This window comes from Periplaneta americana, chromosome 10 (assembly GCF_040183065.1).
Source record: "Periplaneta americana isolate PAMFEO1 chromosome 10, P.americana_PAMFEO1_priV1, whole genome shotgun sequence".
Lineage (NCBI taxonomy): Eukaryota > Metazoa > Arthropoda > Insecta > Blattodea > Blattidae > Periplaneta > Periplaneta americana.
In genome coordinates this window covers 3663590-3686163 of record NC_091126.1, presented here as the reverse complement: position 1 = coordinate 3686163, position 22574 = coordinate 3663590, and the positions used below count along the sequence as shown (strand labels likewise).

Sequence of the window (22574 nt, the reverse complement as noted above, 5' to 3'; positions counted from 1 at the left end):
ACTTACTCGTAAAAAGTAAACAATAAATAAAAAATAAGAAAATAACGGAATACATTTATACATAAATTAATGAGTTAGTCGTTTCGATTAAATCGACAACTCCACTTAGAATCGCTGTGTCCAAGATTTGAACCAGGCATCTCCGCTAGACTTTAGGTTAGTTTCGTCAGGACGTAGTCGTGAAGAAGTAAATAATATATCAAAATAAATAAGTAAATAAATGAATAAATATACAAATAAATTAATGAGTTAGTCGTTTCCATTAAATCGATAGCTTTATGAAGAACAGCTGTGTACAAGATTTGAAGCAGGCAACTCCGCTAGTCTTTAGGTTAATTCCCTCAGCACGTAGACATAAAGAAAATAATAAATAAAAATAAATAAGTAAATAAATGAATAAATTTATAAATACATTAAAGAGTTAGTCGTTTCGATTAAATCAATAACTCTACGAAGGATCGCTATGTCCGAGATATGAAGCAGGCAACTTCGCTCGTCTTTAGGTTACTTCCTTCAGCACGTAGTCATAAATTTCATTTTTATCTTATGTTATTTTACGACGCTTTATCATCATCCTAGGTTATTTAGCGTGATAATGCCATTGAAATGAGACCTGGGTCTAATACCGAAAATTATCCAGCATTTGCCCATATTGGGTTGAGAGAAAACACCGGAAATAACCTCAACTAGGTAACTTGCTCCGAACGGGAATCGAATCCGGGCCACCTGGTTTCGCGGCCAGACACGCTAACCGTTACTCCACAGGTGTGGACACGTAGTCACAAAGAATGAAATAATAAATAAAAATGAAACAGTAAATAGGGGAGATGGGGTAAATTGTAACATGGGGCTCAGTGTAATATCTTGAATTGAGCGCCAATGAGTATGTTTCTAAACCTGTTTCTATATATGTTTTGGTCGGCAGTCGTTACATTTTCAAAGCATCGTATGGATGCACTTCGTGAACTACTATCCACGTGGTCGAGTATTAGAGGTTTTGTGGTAAGTAAAGTAAACTTTTACGATTACAGTGTGCAGTTAAGATTTCGTAAAATATAATTGATTTGTTCTCATTCTCGCTCTCTGCATAAACTCGTCATATATGTGAATAATACTGTGTGTTGTATCAAAACGACGCGTTTATTTGAGTTCATAACCTCAAAGGATGTGGAAAATGGTACCGTGGGGCACAGTGTAACAAGTTAGAATGGGGTTCAGTCTAACAGTGTTACACTGTACCCCATTTTGAGATATAATTTATGAAATAATTATACATTGGTAGTTAACGCTGTTGAGCGAAAATTTGAATATTTTAAGGATGTACTGTATATTTGATAATATTATTTAAATTTAGGATTTTCTTCATAACAAAGTGAAAAAATGGTTCGAAAAAGGGAAAGAAAAACTAACATTAGACTTTTCAGTGAAAGTGATATTAGAGCTACAGTTAACCTAGTTCTTTCTGGAATGAACTTTCCTAAGGCTGCAGCATTGAAAAATGAAAAACTATGGAATTCTTTCTAGATAATCTCTTGTCAGAGGCAGGCTAAAAGCCAAAGACACACTGAAAAACACTGTTTTCCCGAAAGGACGATTCAACAGAGTGAAAAAGATGAGATCTGCATTCCTTTTGTCTTCCTTAGGTGATGAAAACTGGATGATAGATGATGAGATTGAACAAACATTGACGACCACAGAAGAACCCGTGAAAGGGGATTATGTTCTTGTTCAGTTCACCGGCAAAACTAATGTCTATTAGCCTATGCAGCAAAATAGAGAAGGACAAGGATTTGGATGGAGATTTATGAAGTGTCATTTCTTTGGAGTGGAACCAGGGACACAACTAAGTTTGTGTATCCATTTCAACCAGATGTAGCTTCTGCGTCTGGACGGGATTTAAAAATGGTTCTTCGACAATCAGTGTCTTTGGTGAAAATAAAACGCCAGACTGCATGACTGAAATTTGAAGTTAATTTTAGCAACACTGATGTTAGTTAAAGTATTGTTTCTTTCTTTGTTCGGTGTGATTATTTAATAATTATAGTATTAAGACTGGTAAGGTGATATAAAATAATGGTATGAAGCCACAAAATATGAACCAGTTATATTTGTAATAATTATTTGTCAGCAAACTCACTTATTATCCGATGTTACACTCTACCCCAACCTGTTATAGGGTACCCCATACGGGGGCACAGAGTAACAATGTATCACTTAATGAATATGCTCAAAATAAATATATTAATTGCATAACTGCAAGGTTTTTGTACATTGCAAACTACTGTCTGATAATGAAGGAATAATCATACTTCTGAACAAATTTGATTTCATTACTATATTTGTCAAAAATGTCAAAAATAACTTTTCTGTTACACTGTACCCTACCTCCCCCCAAATAATATAATTTTATAAATAACTGAACGAGTTAGTCGTTTCGATTAAATCGACAGCTGTCTGAAGAATCGTTGTGTCCAAGATTTGAAGTAGGGAACTTCGCTTGTTTTTAGGTTAGTTCTGTCAGCACGTAGTCGTAAAGAAGTAAATAATAAATATAAATAAATAACTAAATGAATAAATTTATAAGTAAATTAATGAGTTAGTAATTTCGATTAAATCGAGAGCTCTACGAATAATCGATGTGTCCTAGATTTTAAACAGGCAACTCCGCTCAGCACGTAGTGATAAAGAAGTAAATAAGAAATAAAAATAAATTAGTAAATAAATGAATTAATTTATAAATAAATTGGAGGGTCTGAAATAAATTGGACCGAACTAAGTCCGAAAAGTTAGTTTTCATATATTTAACTTCAAAGAATTTGAAAGAATGAAAAAAATATAGATTAACTTGCTATGAATTTTATTTGGTTTCTTACTTTCCTCTTCAATAACAGACATGTACACTTAAAAAGAATATTCTAACGTCCATGAATACTAAAAGGTAAACAATAGTGATTTGGTTCACTTTGGCATACCAAAGTTATTCTAGCTACCCAAGATACTGGTTCTTTGTTCAATGTTGTCCGGCACAGTTAAACAGGATATTAGTCACTTGTATCAACACAATGTAAACAATATTAACCGGGAGGAAACTTTAGCTAGACGATAAGAATGAAGCAATCTTTACTCTGGCAGTAAAATTACTCCTAATTAACTGGACAATGTATGAATGGTACCAAAGGTATTTTATTTGTATCCATTATTCTAGCTTGGCCTCGTGGTTTAAAGCAAAGCATCATACTTCAGTCTCGTGTTAAGGAATGCGCGCTTGTTCGAGTCCTCGTGCGGAAGGAATTCTCTCATGAAATTTCTACAAGTGTATGGAAATGGTGTCCAGCGAGCATCGTGATATCTAGCGAAATTCGATTTTCAAAATCAGCTATAACCGTCTGGAGGATCATCATGCTGACCAAATAAGAGTCCCATACTGGTAGGATGAAGCCAACAGTATGCTGGTCGATCGTCACCTGTCATGGGCTGTCGCGCAACGGATTGTTTTACTTACTTTGAAGTTGCGGGTTGCGCCGCCCCGCTGCCGCTAAGGAGAAATAATATGGCATCGGTGCGCTCCCGCTAACATTCCACGTTAGAAGGGATACATGGAACAATAAAGATGGTTAGGGTTATAGGACGTTATATGTAGGCCCCACTGAAGGAGTAAGTTTTGTAAGTGGAGATTTTCGAAAATGTAGGCCTACGTGACATTCAAAGCGGAGGAGCAAATTCTGATGACAAATGTATTAAGATGTTAATGAAAATCATAATGACTCTATATCAGCCATCATGTCAACTGAAATAGATGTAGACAGTTTTTAAAGTTGAGAAATGAAGATTCGCTGTTTTAATGTGTACTGCACTGTCGAGAACTAAACCGGACAGAAGTCAGTCGTATACAAATGCTTTAAACTGTACCATACTATGCAACGCACGACCTTCCCACGCTCTCCACAACCGTAAAAATCAGACAGCATTCACCTGAGGAAATCAGACACACTGTATTATTGTAGGTTAAGTCTGAGTAGTATTAACTGTTAACAGATCACTACAGCCTTTTGCTTACAAGTAAACCTTCACCTGAGGTAAAAAACAATGGAAATGAAACTAATATTATTGGAATCAGCATAATAAAATAACAATAATTCTCAAATTTTGCAACTCGAATGCAATTAATAAGTGCGATACACAACGCAGAACACGAGGCTTTAAACAGTAAAGAAACACACCTTCAACTAGTGATTAATGCATGTAGGAAAACGATAACGTGGTCATGATGTTATTTAATGCATCGTATTTCCAGAATCTGTGTTTGTTTTTATACAGAAACTTATGTCGCACAAAAGTGATACCTAATGAAAAAAATGTTGGAAACACAAATTGTCAGTACATCACTCGCACTTTAAGCTGATTTTGCTCAGGTCGTGTATAATCATTTTACATTTCGGATACAGTACTGAAGTACTCCGTATTTGCTTTGTAAACGTTTTCCACTTTTGGATGCCAATTCAGCTAACACCCAGCCATACCGATGCGCCTGTTGGAATCAGCATAATAAAATAGAAACTACTGGTAAACAAGCGTCTGTAGTTTCAGTATATTGTTGCGTTTTTGTACTATATCAGATGAATCGTCAGAATATAGACCTACATTATGGGAAATTTATCGAATCATATCCTCGTACATTCGAAAAAAATACCTCTCCAAAGGTTGCAGCTCATAAGTCGTATTTGGTGGTAGGCCCATGATTTTCACCATTAGTTTTACAAGACCATAGTGCTCTTGTTCTGTCATTTGCTTAATTGTATTTTCGTCGCAGTGGATACCATACGAGTCCAACAGCAGAAGATTGCGTGTTGCATAGTTAAGAAGGAATATTTTTCTTAAGAATTTTATCCATATTTTTTTGGTCATTTTTCCCGACGAGGTCCATTTTACTACAAGGTTGACAGACTGGAAAATGCGTTCCGCAACTCTTGCACTTATACCTTTTGGTTCTTAAAAAATCAGTAGTAATTTTGGCATCAGTTTTTAGAAACCATCGGCATTACAATGTAGGAATGTGTAGTTGCTGCTTTGGATTGCACGGCATCATACACTTCACTAGTTCACTTGACGTTGTAATGTTCTGCCGAAAAGCATTTCCTTAAGGAATCTACATTCACCTGCATTAAACACATGATCATCATTGTACGTGTCCATAAGTGACGTGTAATCACGTCTGAAAGTTTGGGTTGATTGTTCAAGAGCTGTGTTTTCGTGTACCTGACGCTTTGTTTCGTATGATATTTTTCGGCTGACAATCTTATAATGATTTTTAAAGCAATATAACCAGGAAGGACTTGCGTTATAGTATTTTTTATCTATTCCTAATAAATCGCGAGCAATTCTTTTTATGTTACTTTCTTTTACAATTTAATTTGATAACCGACGGAGACAAAATTCCTCAAATGTTCTTCGGTGCATTTATTTCATTTTATCCATAACATCGTTTTGTTGTTCGACAGCTTGTTTCATTCTGTAGAGTTGACTTTCGTGTGTTAGTCATGTGAATTTATGTTACATACTGCTTCATGACCTGGTTAAGCCTTTTCTTTTTGTTGATCGGTGATCCAATACACTATTATCTTACATTTTTCTTCAAAGTCAATGACTCGGGATGTTTTGGAAGAGGACGGACCGTACAGAGAACCGGAATTTTGTGAAGTATGTACTTGATTCCACTTGTGACGTAGTTTTTTTCAGTCTCGCATTCTCATACATGAGACTTATCGTCGTCATCATCATCATCATCATCATCATCATCATCATGTCGTTCATTTTCATCAGTGCCCATAGTAGGCCTATGTCTTTCTTCAACTGCTTCCGATCCATACTTCTTTGATAAGTAGTATATATCATCAGCAATTTCAAGTTCCTTCCGCGATATTTCACAGTCTGTCTCCTTATAACCCTCTTGTTCTGGTTTCATCTTCTTCAGCTCACTGTACATAACATTACACAAACTGCAAGGCAGGCTACAACCGACAGCACGTCTAGAGAAACACTGTCGTCGCTCTCGCGTCTAGTATTGCTGCGTGGTATAAGTGTTTGCAATCTATCCTAAGTAGCCCATATCAACTTGCATCTTGATTGGTCGCGATCTCTGGTGTTCATTGCGTTCGAGTTGTAAAACTTACATATTTTGCATTAGTTTTAATGCTTAATCGAACGGTAATAAAGGCATTTATTTTGTTTCTTATCCCACCTGAAGGTTTACTTGTTAGTGCCTCCTCATGACACTTCATTTCGACGTGCCAATTTGTCCTTCAGAATGCACAATTTTCAGCTCATCTATTTCAATTGCAATACTTTAACCATGTATTTGTACTGCTCGGCATCGAACTAAATCAACTAAAATCTATCAAGTTACTCTAGCTTATTGACGAAAACTAAAATATAAGATAAGCTATTTTCCAGTTAGGATGCCAGTACCATTTCTTTGTTTTGAAGCTGGACCCATTTATACTTAAAGTACATAATTAAAAGAATAATCAATTACTGAATTGCGTGCCACTCGTGGTCTACAGTACGCACAGACTGACTGATTGAACCTCGAACCAGTCTCCTCTGCGTTTCGCACGCCAGCGACCAGAAAAGTGGAAATGATATTGAGATCGTGACTGAATGACGTAAATGTCTGATGTGGGGTAAGTGGAGAACCCCTTCCCAATGCGACTTCTTCCGTCTAAAAATCCCAGGCAGATCGGAACTCGAACCCGGGCCCGGGCCGACAGCGGTAGTCCACGGAACCACAACAAGTCTTATTTATCTATTTTATTTAATAAAGATTTATTGCAAATTTAAAACAATTATGGATATATGACATAGTTAAAACATAAATAATCTTCCAAATAAGCCGATTCGGCACCCTTAGAGAAGGAATTAATATCTCAAAACAAGCGCAAGTTCACACACGGTCTATTGTGTATCAGGCGTAAGTCACTGCACCGATAGACTACGTGTTAGAACGAGGAATACATTAAAGTCGCTTCGCTCTACGTAAGTCCTGAACTGTGTCACTACGGATTAAGACGCGTGAAACAACTGTTTGCTAGCTGTGAAACATGTTGAGAGACGCCGTGAAAATGTCAAGAACCAGGAGTTTGCTGTATTTTTACTGGGGATATTAGCGGCTGTAACTCAAGAATTGATACATGGTGACATGAAACAAATCTGCCTTGTCCAGGAAAAAATTTGTGGAGGCCGTTAAATAACTTTGAGGCCCGATTTAGGTCGGTCGGTAGGATTTAATTTCCGACGAAAGCAAGGGAACAATTTCTCCGCTACTCGCCTCGAAAATCACCATCACTAAATTTCAGCAACACCCCTACAATACGCCTTCAAATCTGATCTCTTGTCATTACGACGCGAATGTCAACATTGGTCCGAACCTTCCTACGTCGGCATCTTGTTGCCGCTGAAACTCTCCACTCGAAGACCGTTGCCGTGACAGAGAGAGAGAGATGTGTACTTGCGCGCAACACACGTGCTAGTTTAATTAATCTTGTGCTTGCGGCTTAGTATTCGAATGGGGAACTTGAGAAATCCCTCAGGAAATTTTCTTCCATTTTGTTCAAAGGAAGATTTCGCAATCTAAACACGGATATATGGTTTCAAATACCTACCACTCATTTTCTTTTAATTTCCAGGAATCAAAGGACAGAATCTCTCTTGCAAGCTTTCTCTCAAACAACGACTGTGGCCATCATAGGCTATCAATAAGAACAGGCCTGGGCACTAACACTTCGGTGGAGTCGCTGCACTCTACTCCATCTTTCCTGGGTGAGACAGCAATGTTTTAAGGGACAAAACTAAAATTCTTTCAATCATTTATTAACATAATACACTGCTCTCTTAAATTGTCGGAGCATATTGGAAATTAATTCAGTAGCTTTCCCAAAATGCGTTGTGAAATGTTTCGTATAAAATAATTTTATTTTCTCGAAAAGGAAGCCAAACCGAGCAAAATTGCATTTGGCTTTTTTTGCCTGAAATACCTCAAAGAATAACACCTTGAAATTAACGACATTATTCGCGGTTCACCATGCTATCTTCTTACTTTAAATTTCAGTTTCAGGATCATTCAGGCCGGTCGAGTTCGTTGAAATAGGTACTGTACAAGAGAGTCCGTTAGATTTCGTCGCTGACGATCACGTTTCATTTCAGAGGTGAAGTTACTTTTCTAGAAAACACTTATTTCGTTAGACGCTGACTGAATCCAAAAAGAAGAAGTTTGAACTAGTTAGCGAAAAGGATTAATCAATATAATTTTGAATATATCTAAATGCCACTGATCCATCAATTAAAAATCTATCCAATTTTCGTTCCAATAATGAATTTCATTTAAATGTTATTCGTAACACAAAAACTGCATCGTTGCATGTTTAGACTTTGTAATGTAATTCGGAATAGGCTGATTCTCCAAATCGAAATTTGAATGTTAATGGTATTCACAGTTCTTGGAGATGTAATACATTCAATTCAATAGTTTGATGATCCCATTATAGGCAAATACTATAAGAATTATATTCCCGTGTGAATGAATCATTCTCAATACGTATTCTTCTTCAGTAAGAATTTTCTGTAGCTTATTATTATTATTATTATTATTATTATTATTATTATTATTATTATTATTATTATCATCATCATCCGATTATGCGCTACACTCTTAGGGACATATTTACAAACTTTAATCACGGCCTTCCTGCACATTACAGCGCTCGAAAGGTATAAGCTATTCATTTCTCAAATATTTTTCATATTTAGTGCGCTTAGTGTTTGTTCAGTGACCCAACAAATTCCTTTTTCTCTTTCTAATCAGTTTCAGCATCATTCTTTCTTCACCTACTTTTTCCAACACAACTTCATTTTTATTCTGTCTGTCCACTTCACACGCTCCGTTCTTTTCCACATCCACATTTCAAATGCTTCTATTCGTTTCTCTTCATTTCGTCGTAATGTCCATATTTCTTCCACATACAATGCCACACTCCACACAAAGCACTTCACTAGTCTCTTCCTTAATTATTTTTTCAGAGGTCCGCAGAAGATGCTCCTTTTTCTATTAAAAGCTTCCTTTGCTCATGTTTGGAGTTTTTCTTGGGAAGGATGAATGCGGTAACTTCCCGTTGCTTTCCGCACACCACTATATCTTTCGCATCTTATTAGATCACAAGGGGCCGAAGCGCGGAGATGAGGAAAGTGGATTTGACTAATTGGGCCCTCCGGACTTCACCGAAATTCACCGCAAGGATTAAATATTAGTTTTATCAGGATTTTTGACCCGATCAGAGACCGGGAAGTCCCAATTAGCCTTTGCCCCCGCATCCTGGACCAGCTTCTACAAATCATCAGAAAATCTTGGAGAGAGTTGGGCCAATTTTTCCGCAAATGTTTCTATACTTGTGCCCTCGTAGCTCAGCCGGAATAACGTCGGAATTTAGATGTCAACGTCTCAGGTTCAATTCCACGTCACTCCTTTTTATTTTATTGTGTTTCAAGATAGCATAATATAATAATATAAAAAGAAAAAAAACTAACACCAGTATTATGCAATTGTATTGTTCCAAACCTATTAGTAAACTTATGTTATTTATACTGCTAAAGAACGATAACTGAATATAAATTATTATTATTTTTTACTTTGTTTTTTAACGAAGCTGTATCAACTATGAGGTTATTTAGCGTTGATGAGATTGGTGATAGTGAAACGATATTTGGCGAGATGAGGCCGAGAATTCGCCATAGAATACCTGACATTTGCCATAAGGTTGGGGAAAACCTCGGAAAAACCCCAACCAGTTAATCAGCCCAAGCGGGAATCGAACCCGCGCCCGAGCGCAACTCCGGATCGGTAGGCAAGCGCCTTAGCCGACAGAGCTATGCCGGTGGCAATATAAATTATAACTTGAATATTATTTACATCGCTAAAAAACGATAACAATATAAATAACTTGAATATTATTAAATACAGTACCACTAAAGAAAGATAACACAATATAAATGATAAATATGGGTTTGTTTAATTAATATAAAATATTAAATAATATATAATCAATTATTGAAATAAAATAACCTAGTTTACAAAGAAAAATGGTTACTTATATTATAATAATTACTTACATAAAATACAGGTTATTTATATCGGGAAAGAACAATAACAGAATATAAATAACTTGAATATTATTTATAACGCTAAATAACGAAAACAGAATATAAATAACGTGAATATTATTTATATCCTTAAAGAACGATAACGGAATACTAATGATGAATTGAATATTATTTATATCGCTAACAAACGATAATAATCCGTGGCGCTACAGCCCGTGAAGGGCCTAGACCGACCAGCCGGCTGCTGGCCTCACGCCCACATGCCGAAGCAGAGGTGGACGATCATACAACCAGAATGGAGGTAACGTGTGATTAGCACGATGATCCCCCCAGCCGTTATAGCTGGCATTCGCAACCGGATTTTGCTACCTATCGTAGCTCCCCAAGTGCATCACGATGTTGGGTGGCACCGGTCCCATACAATGGCCGAAATTTCATGAGAAAATTTCTTCCCCCATGAGGACTCGAACCAGCGCGCATTCCGTAACGCGAGTCCTAGGCAGCTACCTTAGACCACGCCGCCACGGCGCGGGACAAAGAACAGTAACAGAATAAAAAATTATAACGTGAATATTATTTATATCGCTAAAAGAACGATAACAAAATATAAATAACTTGAATATTATTTATATCAATAAAGAACGATAACAGAATATAAATGATAATTTGAATATTATTTATATCGCTAAAAAAAGTTAAAAAATAAAATGAAAATTTTAACAAGGCCCGAACTCAGTACCTTCGAATCATTAAGCGAGCACTCTACCGCTGCTCTTCGAGACGCAGATAGGGAATAATTCCATAGTTCCGGAACTGCATCTACAAGCACATACATCGTGTAACATCGTCGTGACCGAAGTGGACTTAGAAAATATTCGCTGTTCACGAGTGTCGCCACTTTTTTTTTTTGACAAATGTACCTATTTTTCAGTTCAGTCCGTCCTTAAAAAATGAACACAATGAAATAAAAAAGAAAACTGCGTTTTCAAGGTTTGCTCTATCAGCTACTTGGTGGGATCTCTTCACTCCCAATCAGTTGAACCGTTCATTACAAGCCATGGAAGAAGTCCAATCCAATTTTTCACCATTGCTTTTTCCTTACTCAGGGCGCTCTAATAAGATAACAAACACGAAAATCATTTTTCAATAACGGGCAGTTTCACGAATCATCCGAAATGTTATCATGTCAAACCATTGCGGTGAGGTTTCATAAATAGCGCACAATCTGATATATTTACTGGCATGCAATTATTAGAAAAAATTTAACCGTCTAGCATTTTCTTTGACTTAGTGCAGTTTTCAACCTAAACGATAAAAATTATACTACCAGAAAAAAGTAATGGGCCACTTGAAAAATGCACAGAAAATGGATGGATGGATGGATTGATTAAACTTGGCGTGCAGACGTGAAGCCTTCAATAGCTCAGATATCTGCGTCTAAAACGAAGGGGAACGGAACGGGTTGGAAACTCATCCCAGTGACTTTTATTTCCTGAATAACCTTAAAATGGAGTTTACAGAGTCTTGCGGCCTCTGTTTCAGTGTATCTCTACCCAACTATCAGTTAGACCTACTATTAGGCTTAAACTGGGCCGAAAAAGAAAATAGGAACAATTAATTGGAAGACAGTTTGTCTCCTTCAAACAAAATAAAGATAAACAATTATTGTAAAAAGAAAATGTTATGTAAAACAATTTTAACATTATTCTGATCGTGAACTATTCCGACCATCGAAAGTTCGTTTGTACTTATTAATAATGCCTCCACCTTTCTTGCTGTTCTCCTCAAACAGATTCCTAATAGTCCAAGTTCATTCAGGACAACAAGTTATAACTGCAATTTAACACATTTTCCGGGAAAGTTACAGTACAAATTCAACCACTCACTGTTCACAGCTAATGCTTTCCTAAGAGTTCGATTACTTTCCGTTCACTTTATATAAATTGTCAATAATATTCCTTACAATGACGTAAGGACATCAGTACAATTCATTAAATGTAGTCAGGAAGTTATCCTTTCCTTGCAGAAAAACCCGTTTTGTCCTCACCAGATATGTTATAACTTCTTCCTCCTGATCTGCGCCCCTAAACCTGAAAGCAAATATAATATCCGAAAGTGGTGAAAAGATGCAGCTGGATTTTCTACAGTTAAACCCTTGTACCATTAGTTCAAGGTCAAGCTTGATAATAAACCGTAGATTTTGGACAGTAATTATTCCACTTTTGTTACACAAATTGAAGCATCAGTCCCAACATTAGGCCTATAAAACTACATTTTAAGGATATTCAGAAAAAAACTCACCCCCTTCCTCATGACAGACAGACGGCTACAGAGACGAAACGAAAGACCACGTTTCTGAGAGGCGTGCTGTGTACAATTTTTCCAATCCAGGTGGACAAAAATCAAATTTCGACTTGTTTAGTCAGACATACATGAATATGGATTCATGTACTTTAACATTTGGAGAATGATGTGAGGACTAGCTTTTACTGTTTTGTCAGCAGCAAGCTATTTTAGAAGGGTGCAAACAATGACTTCTTCTTAACACTTCTCGCTCGTGTTCAGTCGTAGACAGAGAGGTTTACTATGTGGGCGAAAAAGCGCCAATTGTTAGAGATTTAATGAGTTGTAAGACATGGAATCTGTTCAGATAGGTCCGTTCTTACTAATGTAACTTAAATTTCAAGTTTGTAAGGTACTGTATTTTTCTTCTTACAGTACGGTTTATATATTACAACTGAAAAAATATATATATAATATATATATTTTTTTAAAGTTCTCCAAATATAATGTATAGTCGGTCACGTCCGAGTGCAATTCTTTACAATTTAATACAGCATTATTTACTGTGTTGAAATTGCGCGTTCTTACGCATTTATCAGTAATTATTTTTTTAGTGGTGGGGAATACTGTAACGTGGCGGTAACTGTTCCATGTTCATGGGAATGAGGAAGTGTGAGTGTTTCAGGACTGCAAAATTATTTACATAACATCGAACATCAGATAAAAAATACATTGGACACACTTATCTAACCTTAACAAACGCACCGTGGATCAGAACGCAAATCTAGTAGCTGTTTTCTCCTATGTAACAGATTTTTATGAAATGTTATACTGAAGTTACAGATAGGATATATGTTTTCTTTACAAAGTTTGATTATGTTTCTATAAGAGGGACTTCCTATTTATACTGGTGCATTTAGATAAAATTAATAATTTCTCTTTTAGGTAATATATTTTAATGAAACTTTGTACAATTAGGGCTACAGATAGCATACAGGTGTAATTACACATCGCACACAAAAAATATATGCTACCTGTAACTCTTGTAAAAATTATTATGCAAATCTGAATAATTTCAAGGGAAAAATTGTTCCCGGGATCGATACCCGGCCCCGGAGCAATTTTTCCCTTGAAATTATTCAAATCTGCTTTACAGGAAGCTTTACCTGAAAGATTAGATTAGCATTATACAAATCTGCTATCTAGGACAGAAGTTAATTGTGTGTAAATGCACTTCCTATAAAGGAGTAATTCCTCTTATGAAGCCGTAAATATAGTTTGTACGTAAACAATATATACTATTTCTAACTTCCGTACAATGTTTCATAAAAATCTGTTAGAGAAGAAATTTTATCTAAAACCACCCTCTATAAAGGGGTAGTTCCTCTCACACAAACGTAATCAGAGTTAGTACACAAAAATATGTGCTACCTGTAAGGTCTGTACAAAGTTTCATAACAATCCGTTACAATGTAGAGAAGTTATTAATTTTGTCCATCTAGATTTGAGCTTTTGCACACTGTGCGGCGTGCCAATCTCCTTGCGAACGTAGTTAATCGTGTGAAACGACTCCCAAGTTTTTTCTGGTACTGTACACGAGTGCAAAGAGAGATTTAAAACTCAAATTTGAACCTTGGTAATTGCTCATTGTGTGAAATATTTTTCTGTATTCGTCCAGTACTACAGAGAGACTCAAAAGATGTGTGTATCACCTATCTAAGTATATAATAATAATAATAATAATAATAATAATAATAATAATAATAATAATGTATATTATTATTATTATTACTATTATTATTATTATTATTCCAGTCCCGGTACAGGGCTTCACATGTGCTTATCGTTCAGCAGGACTAAGGCCAGGGGGTGCTGGCAATGCTGGGTCTCGCGCAACGGAGTTCCGCGCTCTCTTTTCTAATATAGCTTAAACCAAGAAGTGGAGGCTAAGTTACCCAAGATATGAAATGTCACTCTCATTACCACACATTTGAAGCTTACAAAATGTGCCAAATAAATATGAAACTATCTTCAACTTGATAAATATCCAACACATCCAAATCCTCTCAAAATTGCTGATATTCCACGTCAGATTCCACTTTAAGCAAGAAAGTTATTTCACTTTTTCTTCAGTCGTTATCTCCGTCCAATGAATTTCAAGCTGTACATTGAACAGTCTCTTCAATTAAAAAATTTTTTAATTAACTACGAATACTGGTAATTCTGAAGTATTCATTTCAATGTTAAAATACACAAAACAGAATAACTAACTTATTTACTTACAAAAGGCTTTTAAGGAACCCGCAGGTTCATTGCCGCCCTCACATAAGCCCGCCATCGGTCCCTATCCTGTGCAAGATTAATTCAGTCTCTATAATCATATGCTACCTCCCTCAAATCCATTTTAATATTATCCTCCCATCTACGTCTCGGCCTCCCGAAAGGTCTTTCTCTCTCAGGTCTCCCAACTAACAATCTATATGCATTTCTGGACTAGCCCATACGTGCTACATGCCCTGCCCATTTCAAACGTCTGGATTTAATGTTCCTAATTATGTCAGGTGAAGAAAACAATGAGTGCAATTCTGCGTCGTGTAATTTTCTCCATTCTCCTGTAACTTCATCCCTCTTAGCACCAAATACTTCCCTAAGAACCTTATTCTCAAACACCCTTAACCTCTGTTCCTCTCTCAAAGTGAGAGTCCAAGTTTCACAGCCATACAGAACATACGGTAATATAACTGTTTTATAAACTCTAACTTTCAGATATTTTGACAGCAGACTAGATCACAAAAGCTTCTCAACCGAATAATAACACGCATTTCCCATATTTATTCTGCGTTTAATTTGCTCCCGAGTGTCATTTATATGTATTACTGTTGCTCCAAGATATTTGAATTTTTCCACCTCTTCGAAGGATAAATCTCCAATTTTTATGTTTCCATTTCGTACAATATTGTGGTCACGAGACATAATCATATACTTTGTCTTTTCAGGATTTACTACCTATCGCTTTACTTGCTTCAAGTGAAATTCCCGTGCCTTCCCTAATCGTTTGTGGATTTTCTCCTAACATATTCACGTCATCCGCATAGACAACTTTCCCACTGGCATATTCTAGAGCGAAGTTAAAAAGTAAAGGTGATAGTGCATCTCTTTGCTTTAGCCCGCAGTGAATTGAAAAATCATCAGATATAAATTGGCCTATACGGACTCTGCTGTAAGTTTCACTGAGACACATTTTAATTAATCGAACTAGTTTCTTGGGAATACTAAATTCAATAAGAATATTACATAAAACGTCTCTCTTAACCGAGTCATATGCGTTTTTGAAATATATGAATAACTGATGCACTGTACCCTTATACTCCCATTCTTTCTCCAATATCTGTCGAATACAAAAAATCTGATCAATAGTTGATCTATTACGCCTAAACAGCACTGATGATTCCCTAATAATTTAATTACGTATGGAGTTAATCTTCTCAAAAGAATAACAAGAGCTAGAAAATCTTCACAAATACAACTGCACATACGGAAAGCTTACACTATAGACTAAGGATTATTGTCCTTAGAATGATACTTGTGCGCTCTTGTACAAGTAGAGCAAGCCGCACCGTGAACTTAACCAGAGCTATAGTAGGAATGATGAATTAATGATGGCGAAATGATTTCGAGGACCAACGCCGAAAGATACCATCAATTCTGCTTTATTTGGTTGAGGAGAAACCTGCGGAAAAACTCCAACCAGATAAAGTATTGCCAACCAGGATTTGAACCCGAACCAGCTCCTTTCACTGTCAGACGTACTAACCGTTACTGCACAGTGGTGGACTACACATACTCCTTAAATCAGTTAACAATTTTTGCTAATTCAGTGACATAGTTTAAGTATAAAATTTGTGTTGTGGCTATATAACAAGGTAACGCATGCTTACGGATAGCGACACAATATCTAGACATCGGCATGTCTGACAGCGTTCCAATTCATAAAAATGTAGAGGGGATTGTCGACGTAAAAATTTGTGTTTAGTATTTTTAAGTAGGCTTATTTATATCAATAATATAAGTATCTTGATATAAAGTTATGCATTATTATTGATGTTGCTGGTTCTAACGTTAATTTTAAGGGATCATATACAAGTTACTTTTTATTTTTGTTGAGTGGATTTTCCTCAACAGCAGATTGGCGAAAAAAAAAATAAATAGCTCTAATAGTTTTCGAGTTCTGACCTAAAACATGAGACAGTGTCAACTGACTTGGCCATTTCAAAATGAACAGAATTTCCCATCTTCGGCAACTTTGTCGCTTATTTCCCGTAACTTAACATTTTCAACTCCGTTTCCCTCGTAACACTCAAATGTTTTAGTTAAGTTTATAAAATTTTGCGTACAAGTGCATTTCATACTGGAGAACAAACACTGTCTTCAGCTCTGTTTTATCATTTCAAGTTCTTTGCCCATTAACATTTTATGTAAAAATATAAACATTATTCATGGAAAAAATATGTACGAAAACATTCATTACTTATATTCAATTGAAAAGAGCAGTACAGTATTTGTTACCATTCATTACAAATAAAACAGAGAAGAAAGCATTACAAAATATTCAAAACTGTACAAGACGTCAGAGAAACCATCTTTCCCTACAAAAATTGCACCACCTCCAATTAAAAATAGATTCACCCTTAGCAATAAAAGTCCTGTCCATCACCGTAGAGTAATGGCTAGCATGCCTGACCGTGGAACAAGCGGGCCTGGGTTCAAATCCAGGCTTGGACAAGTTACCTGGTTGGGTTCTTTTCCTCAACACATTCAAGCAGAACTGGACCATATCATTACAACAGTCTAGTACATACAGTCACGAAGCTTGAGGTTATTTTCTGCATTTCTCGCGATACAATGCTCCAAGCGGTTAGCAACTGAGAGCACTAGGAACAATAGACTGTGCGATAGTAGCGATGATCCTAGTGGCTAGCAACTAAAGTTCAACTGTCATTGGATGCATATTCCATACGTATTGAGCTTCATCATTGCCACACGGTAGCCCGGGTTAAGTTCACGGTGCGGCGTGTCGGCGACAAATATCATCCACAGACCAGAAGTGATAAGCACAATAACCTCAGGCTACTGTGCAAGCCTTCGGGTCCCTCTTCCGTAAAAGAAAACAATAGAAGTTATTCCAATTTAAAAATTGTTCATTAACGTAGAAATATTGTCTAATGAACATAACAAATTCTACCATAGAATAAATTCAGGAAATGTAGGAATAAAATTTTCAAATATATAAAATTTATAGTAGTAAAAAATGTACACATACCCAAGTTATTACCGTCGCAACGGAATTATTGGCACCATGATAACTCTGATGTACCTTATGACTCTGTGAATTCACATATCAATTACAATCATATTACGGTAACTAAAATAGCAGGAAAAGTTTATGGAAACAAAAATTTTAGTATACGGATACCTCAATCACAACAATTATCTTAAAATACTAGAAAGAGCAGATCTGTCTGTCTTTGTAGAATGCGCATCATCATGCTTATGAAAAGGCACTTTTCACTGCCAATAATTTATTTTTTGTGCACAAGGTTGGAATTTTGGAGTAAGAAGGATGGATGGCATCCTTATTCACACACAGAGCTGTTATTATCGCACGTCCCAGAAAAGAGCGGCCGGCCGGTCGGCCACGCCTTGCCTGGTTTCCGTCGCGCGCTAACCGTTTCTAAGCGCAATCGAGCTCCAGTAGCCGTATGGCATTCACTGTGCTTAGAAGTCGTGTAATGAAACTCGATTTTTCAAGTGCACAACGTTAGTGTATAAAGTTTAGTGATTATTGTGTATTTAGGTAATGCCTAGCAACAAATTCTCACTGTGTGAACGTGTGTATATGTACAATACGTACGTAAAAGGCAGAAGTTCGTGTGCGAAAACAAGACGAAAATTTCGAATAAAGTTTCCAGACAGACCAGTGGCTTCTGCCAAAACAATTAGACGACTCGGTAAAAGATTTAAAGAAACAGGCTCAGTGAAGAATCGAAAATCAAGCAGAAATCGTAGTGTTCTTACGCGGAACGATTGTCAATTTATTTCCAATAAGATTCCGCCACTGCTCATACAGCTGCCGTGTCAATGAGGGAATTGAGGCGTATTTTCGGTACTAGACTAATCAGTAATAATTTGTGGCCTCCAAGAAGCCCAGATATAACACCCTGTCACTTTTATTTATGGGGAACACTAAAAGGTAGGGTTTATAAGAAAAATCCTCATTCTATAGAAGAACTAAAACACTATATACGAGAAGAAATCCAAGCTATCAAGGATGTGAAACTTCAAAGTGTTGTTCATTCGTTCAGTTGTGTGTAGTGGCAAACGAGGGCCATTTTCAGCAGCGACTGTGAGCATGGTAAGTCCAAATTATTCAACATTTATTGTTAGTACTGTTGTATATAGGAGAAGCGCCGGAGAAATGGTTACGCGCTCGGCCGGCCACTCTTTTCTGGGACGTAAGATATTAACAGCTCAGTATATTCAGCGAGAGGAACTTTCTTTCCAGGGCTGGGAATGAACACAGGAATGCATTAGTTGGGAAAAAAAATCCAGGACGGAAATTCCCCGGTTTGTGTCCTATCAATTCGGGATGTAATTAACGTTACACTTTACAAATAGTATTACTGTGGGTCCCTATCACCACGGCATGCCGCGTCCTCAGGTTGCGGATAGAGGAGACGGCCTCCAGATATGGAGGGTAGCTGCGAATATATTGAATAAGCAGTCGTGGACAGCAGATAAGGGGTGGTCCTCCAGCTTCGGGGTTGGGCGTAGTGCAAGTAGCTAGTAGCTAGTAGGCTCTGAGGATGGTGTGAAGAAGCACCGAAACAGCTGTAAACCGCACATGCTTACACAATTAACACGAGTAAGATCGCCATTTAATCAATTATTTATATTACAAATTATTGAATTATTTAGAATAACCTTCCAACATAAAGTACGGTAAGTAAATAAGTCATTTAGTACGAAGGATCGTGTGATATCTGGTAACAGTTGGCAACACTGACAAGATACCAATATTTGCTGTTTGGGAACTGTTCTTATGTGACCCTCACTATATCAATGAACCATATTTGTGATATCATTTAGAACCTGACACGAGTGTACAACGAAATTTGCGCAGGATAGGCTGAAATGGACAGAGGGCTGACTCTAAGAGAGAGAGAGAGACAGAGAGTGGTGTGTGTGTGAAGACATTTAATTGCAAGAACACTTCACCGCACTTCTAAAGAAGACCACCTCTCCTCCTTAATTTGAGGTCACTCGCCATAAGCACATGGGAAACTATTACGATGTTTCCCTCAAGTTACATTCCGAAAAAAAATTAGCAATGTATTACATCTCTTAGCACATGTAACAGTACCTGTGAAAATGATAGTGGGCACGACGACGCGCAAGGTCCAGTCGTTCTTCATACTGTGTTGTCGTGGCACGCTGCGAGCATGTGGCTTCACGATTCCCACTTCACGAACTCACGCCACGTCAGGCCTCGCACGAGAACACGAGGGAACTAAGGCTCGGAGTTGGTTGACTCTTTGAGGTAGGCGGTCCGGTCTCTACAGCGCCACGCTGCGGCAGAAGCGGAAAACAGAGTCACGCCACTTCCATATACAAAAAACATCACACTAATTTTCAGAATTACACAGCTACAATAGTAAATAAGATTCCTGACACTACACGAGACGAAGGTGATACCCTGTTTTTCCTCATTTCGGCGTCAAATTTTCTAAGTTTGTATACTGATCAAAATTAACAGTATGATTGGTCACAATATGGGGGAAAGTGTAAATATTACGCGAACGAAGGTCCCAGGTTAACTTACGTAAGCGTTAAGGTAAGGGAATGGAATGCTTCAAACTGGTGCTCGGCTGGGCTCATTCGATGCCCAAATAACTCTGCATACGTCACACGTTACAAAGATAATTGCGAGAATTTTCTTGCTGCCTCAAGCATTACCTTCATTTTTATCGCGCATGTAATAAAAGTCCATAATCGTTTATACAAGAGGGTTTCCTTCTGATGAGCTGGCTTTCGCTGTTTCTACCCGCATTAAGCTCAAATAAATTATATTGCGCTTCAATATTTTTAGTACTTTCTATACTTGTCAAGTTAGTCTGTCATTGCTTCTGCCACACCGTCACGTTTGCTGAAGTTCGTACAATGTTTTGCTACTTAAGGAGCACATATTCTTGTACTAATCAATTCAACAATTGCTGGAATTTGTTCAGGAGCTCAGAAATTCAGTTTGTAGGCCTGTATATTTTAAGGAGAAAGTACAAAATGAACCTTAAATAATGTCACTAATTTCTGACGGTTATACTTCGAGATATTTCAAACAAATAGTTCAATACAAGTTTGCTAGTTTTTTCTTCCTTTACGACACAGAAACTGATTTATATCAGTGGTCCCTAACTCAGAGCACTGTGACGTCATCAAGCCTTGCCCGCTCGCCCTCTCGGCAAGGTAAAGTCGTCGTAACAGGACAGGTAAGACGTGCAGCGGCTGGACCATACATGAATTTACTGCATAGGTTTATGATTGTTTTCTGATGATAAAAGATACGGGTTAAATAGAAATAACTAAATAAACTATCTTAAGCAATTTGAAAAACATTGTAGCTTATTTTCAACTAAGTTACAAGTTAAATTTATAATTACTTTCAGAAATGAAGAGTCCACTGCAAGAATGATGGATGTCATTTGGAATACATTTTGCAGGAGAAGCAATTGAAAGTTTGAAATGCTTAGCGCTCAAAGCTTAACTGTGATTTTCCGATCATTACTGGACAATGACTATCAGTGTTAATGCCATATGACTCTCTATGTACAGTCTATATGTCTGAAGCTATTCATTGACAGTCTTGGTTCATTTTCGACAAGATAGTTACATCCATCATTCTTGCAGTGGACTCTTCAAATGTAATACACATTTCATGTTAATTATTCGGGCACTGCATGACAATTACTGTAAATGTGTAAACTGCTTTTGAACAAAACATATAAAAACCCTAGGAATAGTAATGCAGAAATTAACTCCATTCAGTTCACTCAACACTGACATTAGCACTGATTTTTCAGGATTTGTTTAATTCTCTTTTCCTTCAGAAATTTCTCAACGTTTGCAACTTTTGTTTGTATAGTGCATAATGTGACAGCACATTTTAAGCTGTGATCCGATACTTGGCTTCCATGACATGGCTTGTTTATCTTCACCATACGAAAAAATTATTGTTCGCACAGATATGTGTATCCGAAAATGCATGTCTGTACAATCGGGGAAATCTAAGACATGGAAAGTTCATATAAAAGTCAGATAACTTCTTTTATTTTGATATTTTCCCTTCATTTCACTATCGTAAAGTAAATCAATAAGTTTCAATTACAAATAATAATCGAAAATCAAATTGAAAATTTTCCTTGTCTTTAAATCTAGAATCAAATTCCTAGTGTAGATCGCATGATGTGTGAATATATTCTTCGAAATCCAAAGTCTTAAGAAACTAGTAGGCCTATATCGTTGTTAATTTTGAAAAATGTGCTGTAACTTATCCTTTCAGTTAAGCTAACATTCCATAATTAGAGGTGGTTTCATATTCATATTAAACGCCTTCACTCTGTCATATAACTGTGTAATAATCTTGTTCTTACCTTGTCGAAAACAATTTAAAGCATTCAAATAATTCCATTAAGAAGGCAAATTCACTAATCAATTTTTTCATTTTTCACTTATGATAAACAGGTTTTTCTTTTTTCTCCGTGAACAATGATGTTTCCTCCCTCAGTTCAAAGAACCTATCCAATAATTTGCCACGACTTAGTCACAGCACTTCACTAGAATATGACAGATCGCCATAGGCCAGAAGTGCTTAGACAGTCGGAGGGGAAACAGTCGCTCATGCACACTGCAATATTCCTGTTCCACAAACATCTAACTACACGCGTCTAAGAGTCTTTGCGACTTTGTGAAATAATAGCGGGGTTTTTATTGTAGTGTTGTATTAGTTTCAACGAGACGATTGTTTTCAATATACCGCAAGTCTTTGTATTGCTTTAGTTATCGTTTGCTTTTCGTGTTAATAGTGTTAA

General features: G+C 36.8%; 1 protein-coding gene across 2 annotated transcripts in view; it reads right to left on the bottom strand.

Annotated features, from left to right (window-relative positions):
• The window catches only part of LOC138707394 (uncharacterized), a 447965-nt gene extending 427953 nt beyond the window's left edge, over positions 1–20012 (bottom strand). For both annotated transcript variants that reach the window (XM_069836756.1, XM_069836757.1), the window contains exon 1: positions 19853–20012. In XM_069836756.1, the coding sequence (XP_069692857.1) occupies positions 19853–19904 (52 nt within the window). In that variant the 5' untranslated portion in view covers positions 19905–20012. The remainder of the gene's footprint in view (positions 1–19852) is intronic.
• Between the last annotated feature and the right edge of the window lie 2562 nt (positions 20013–22574).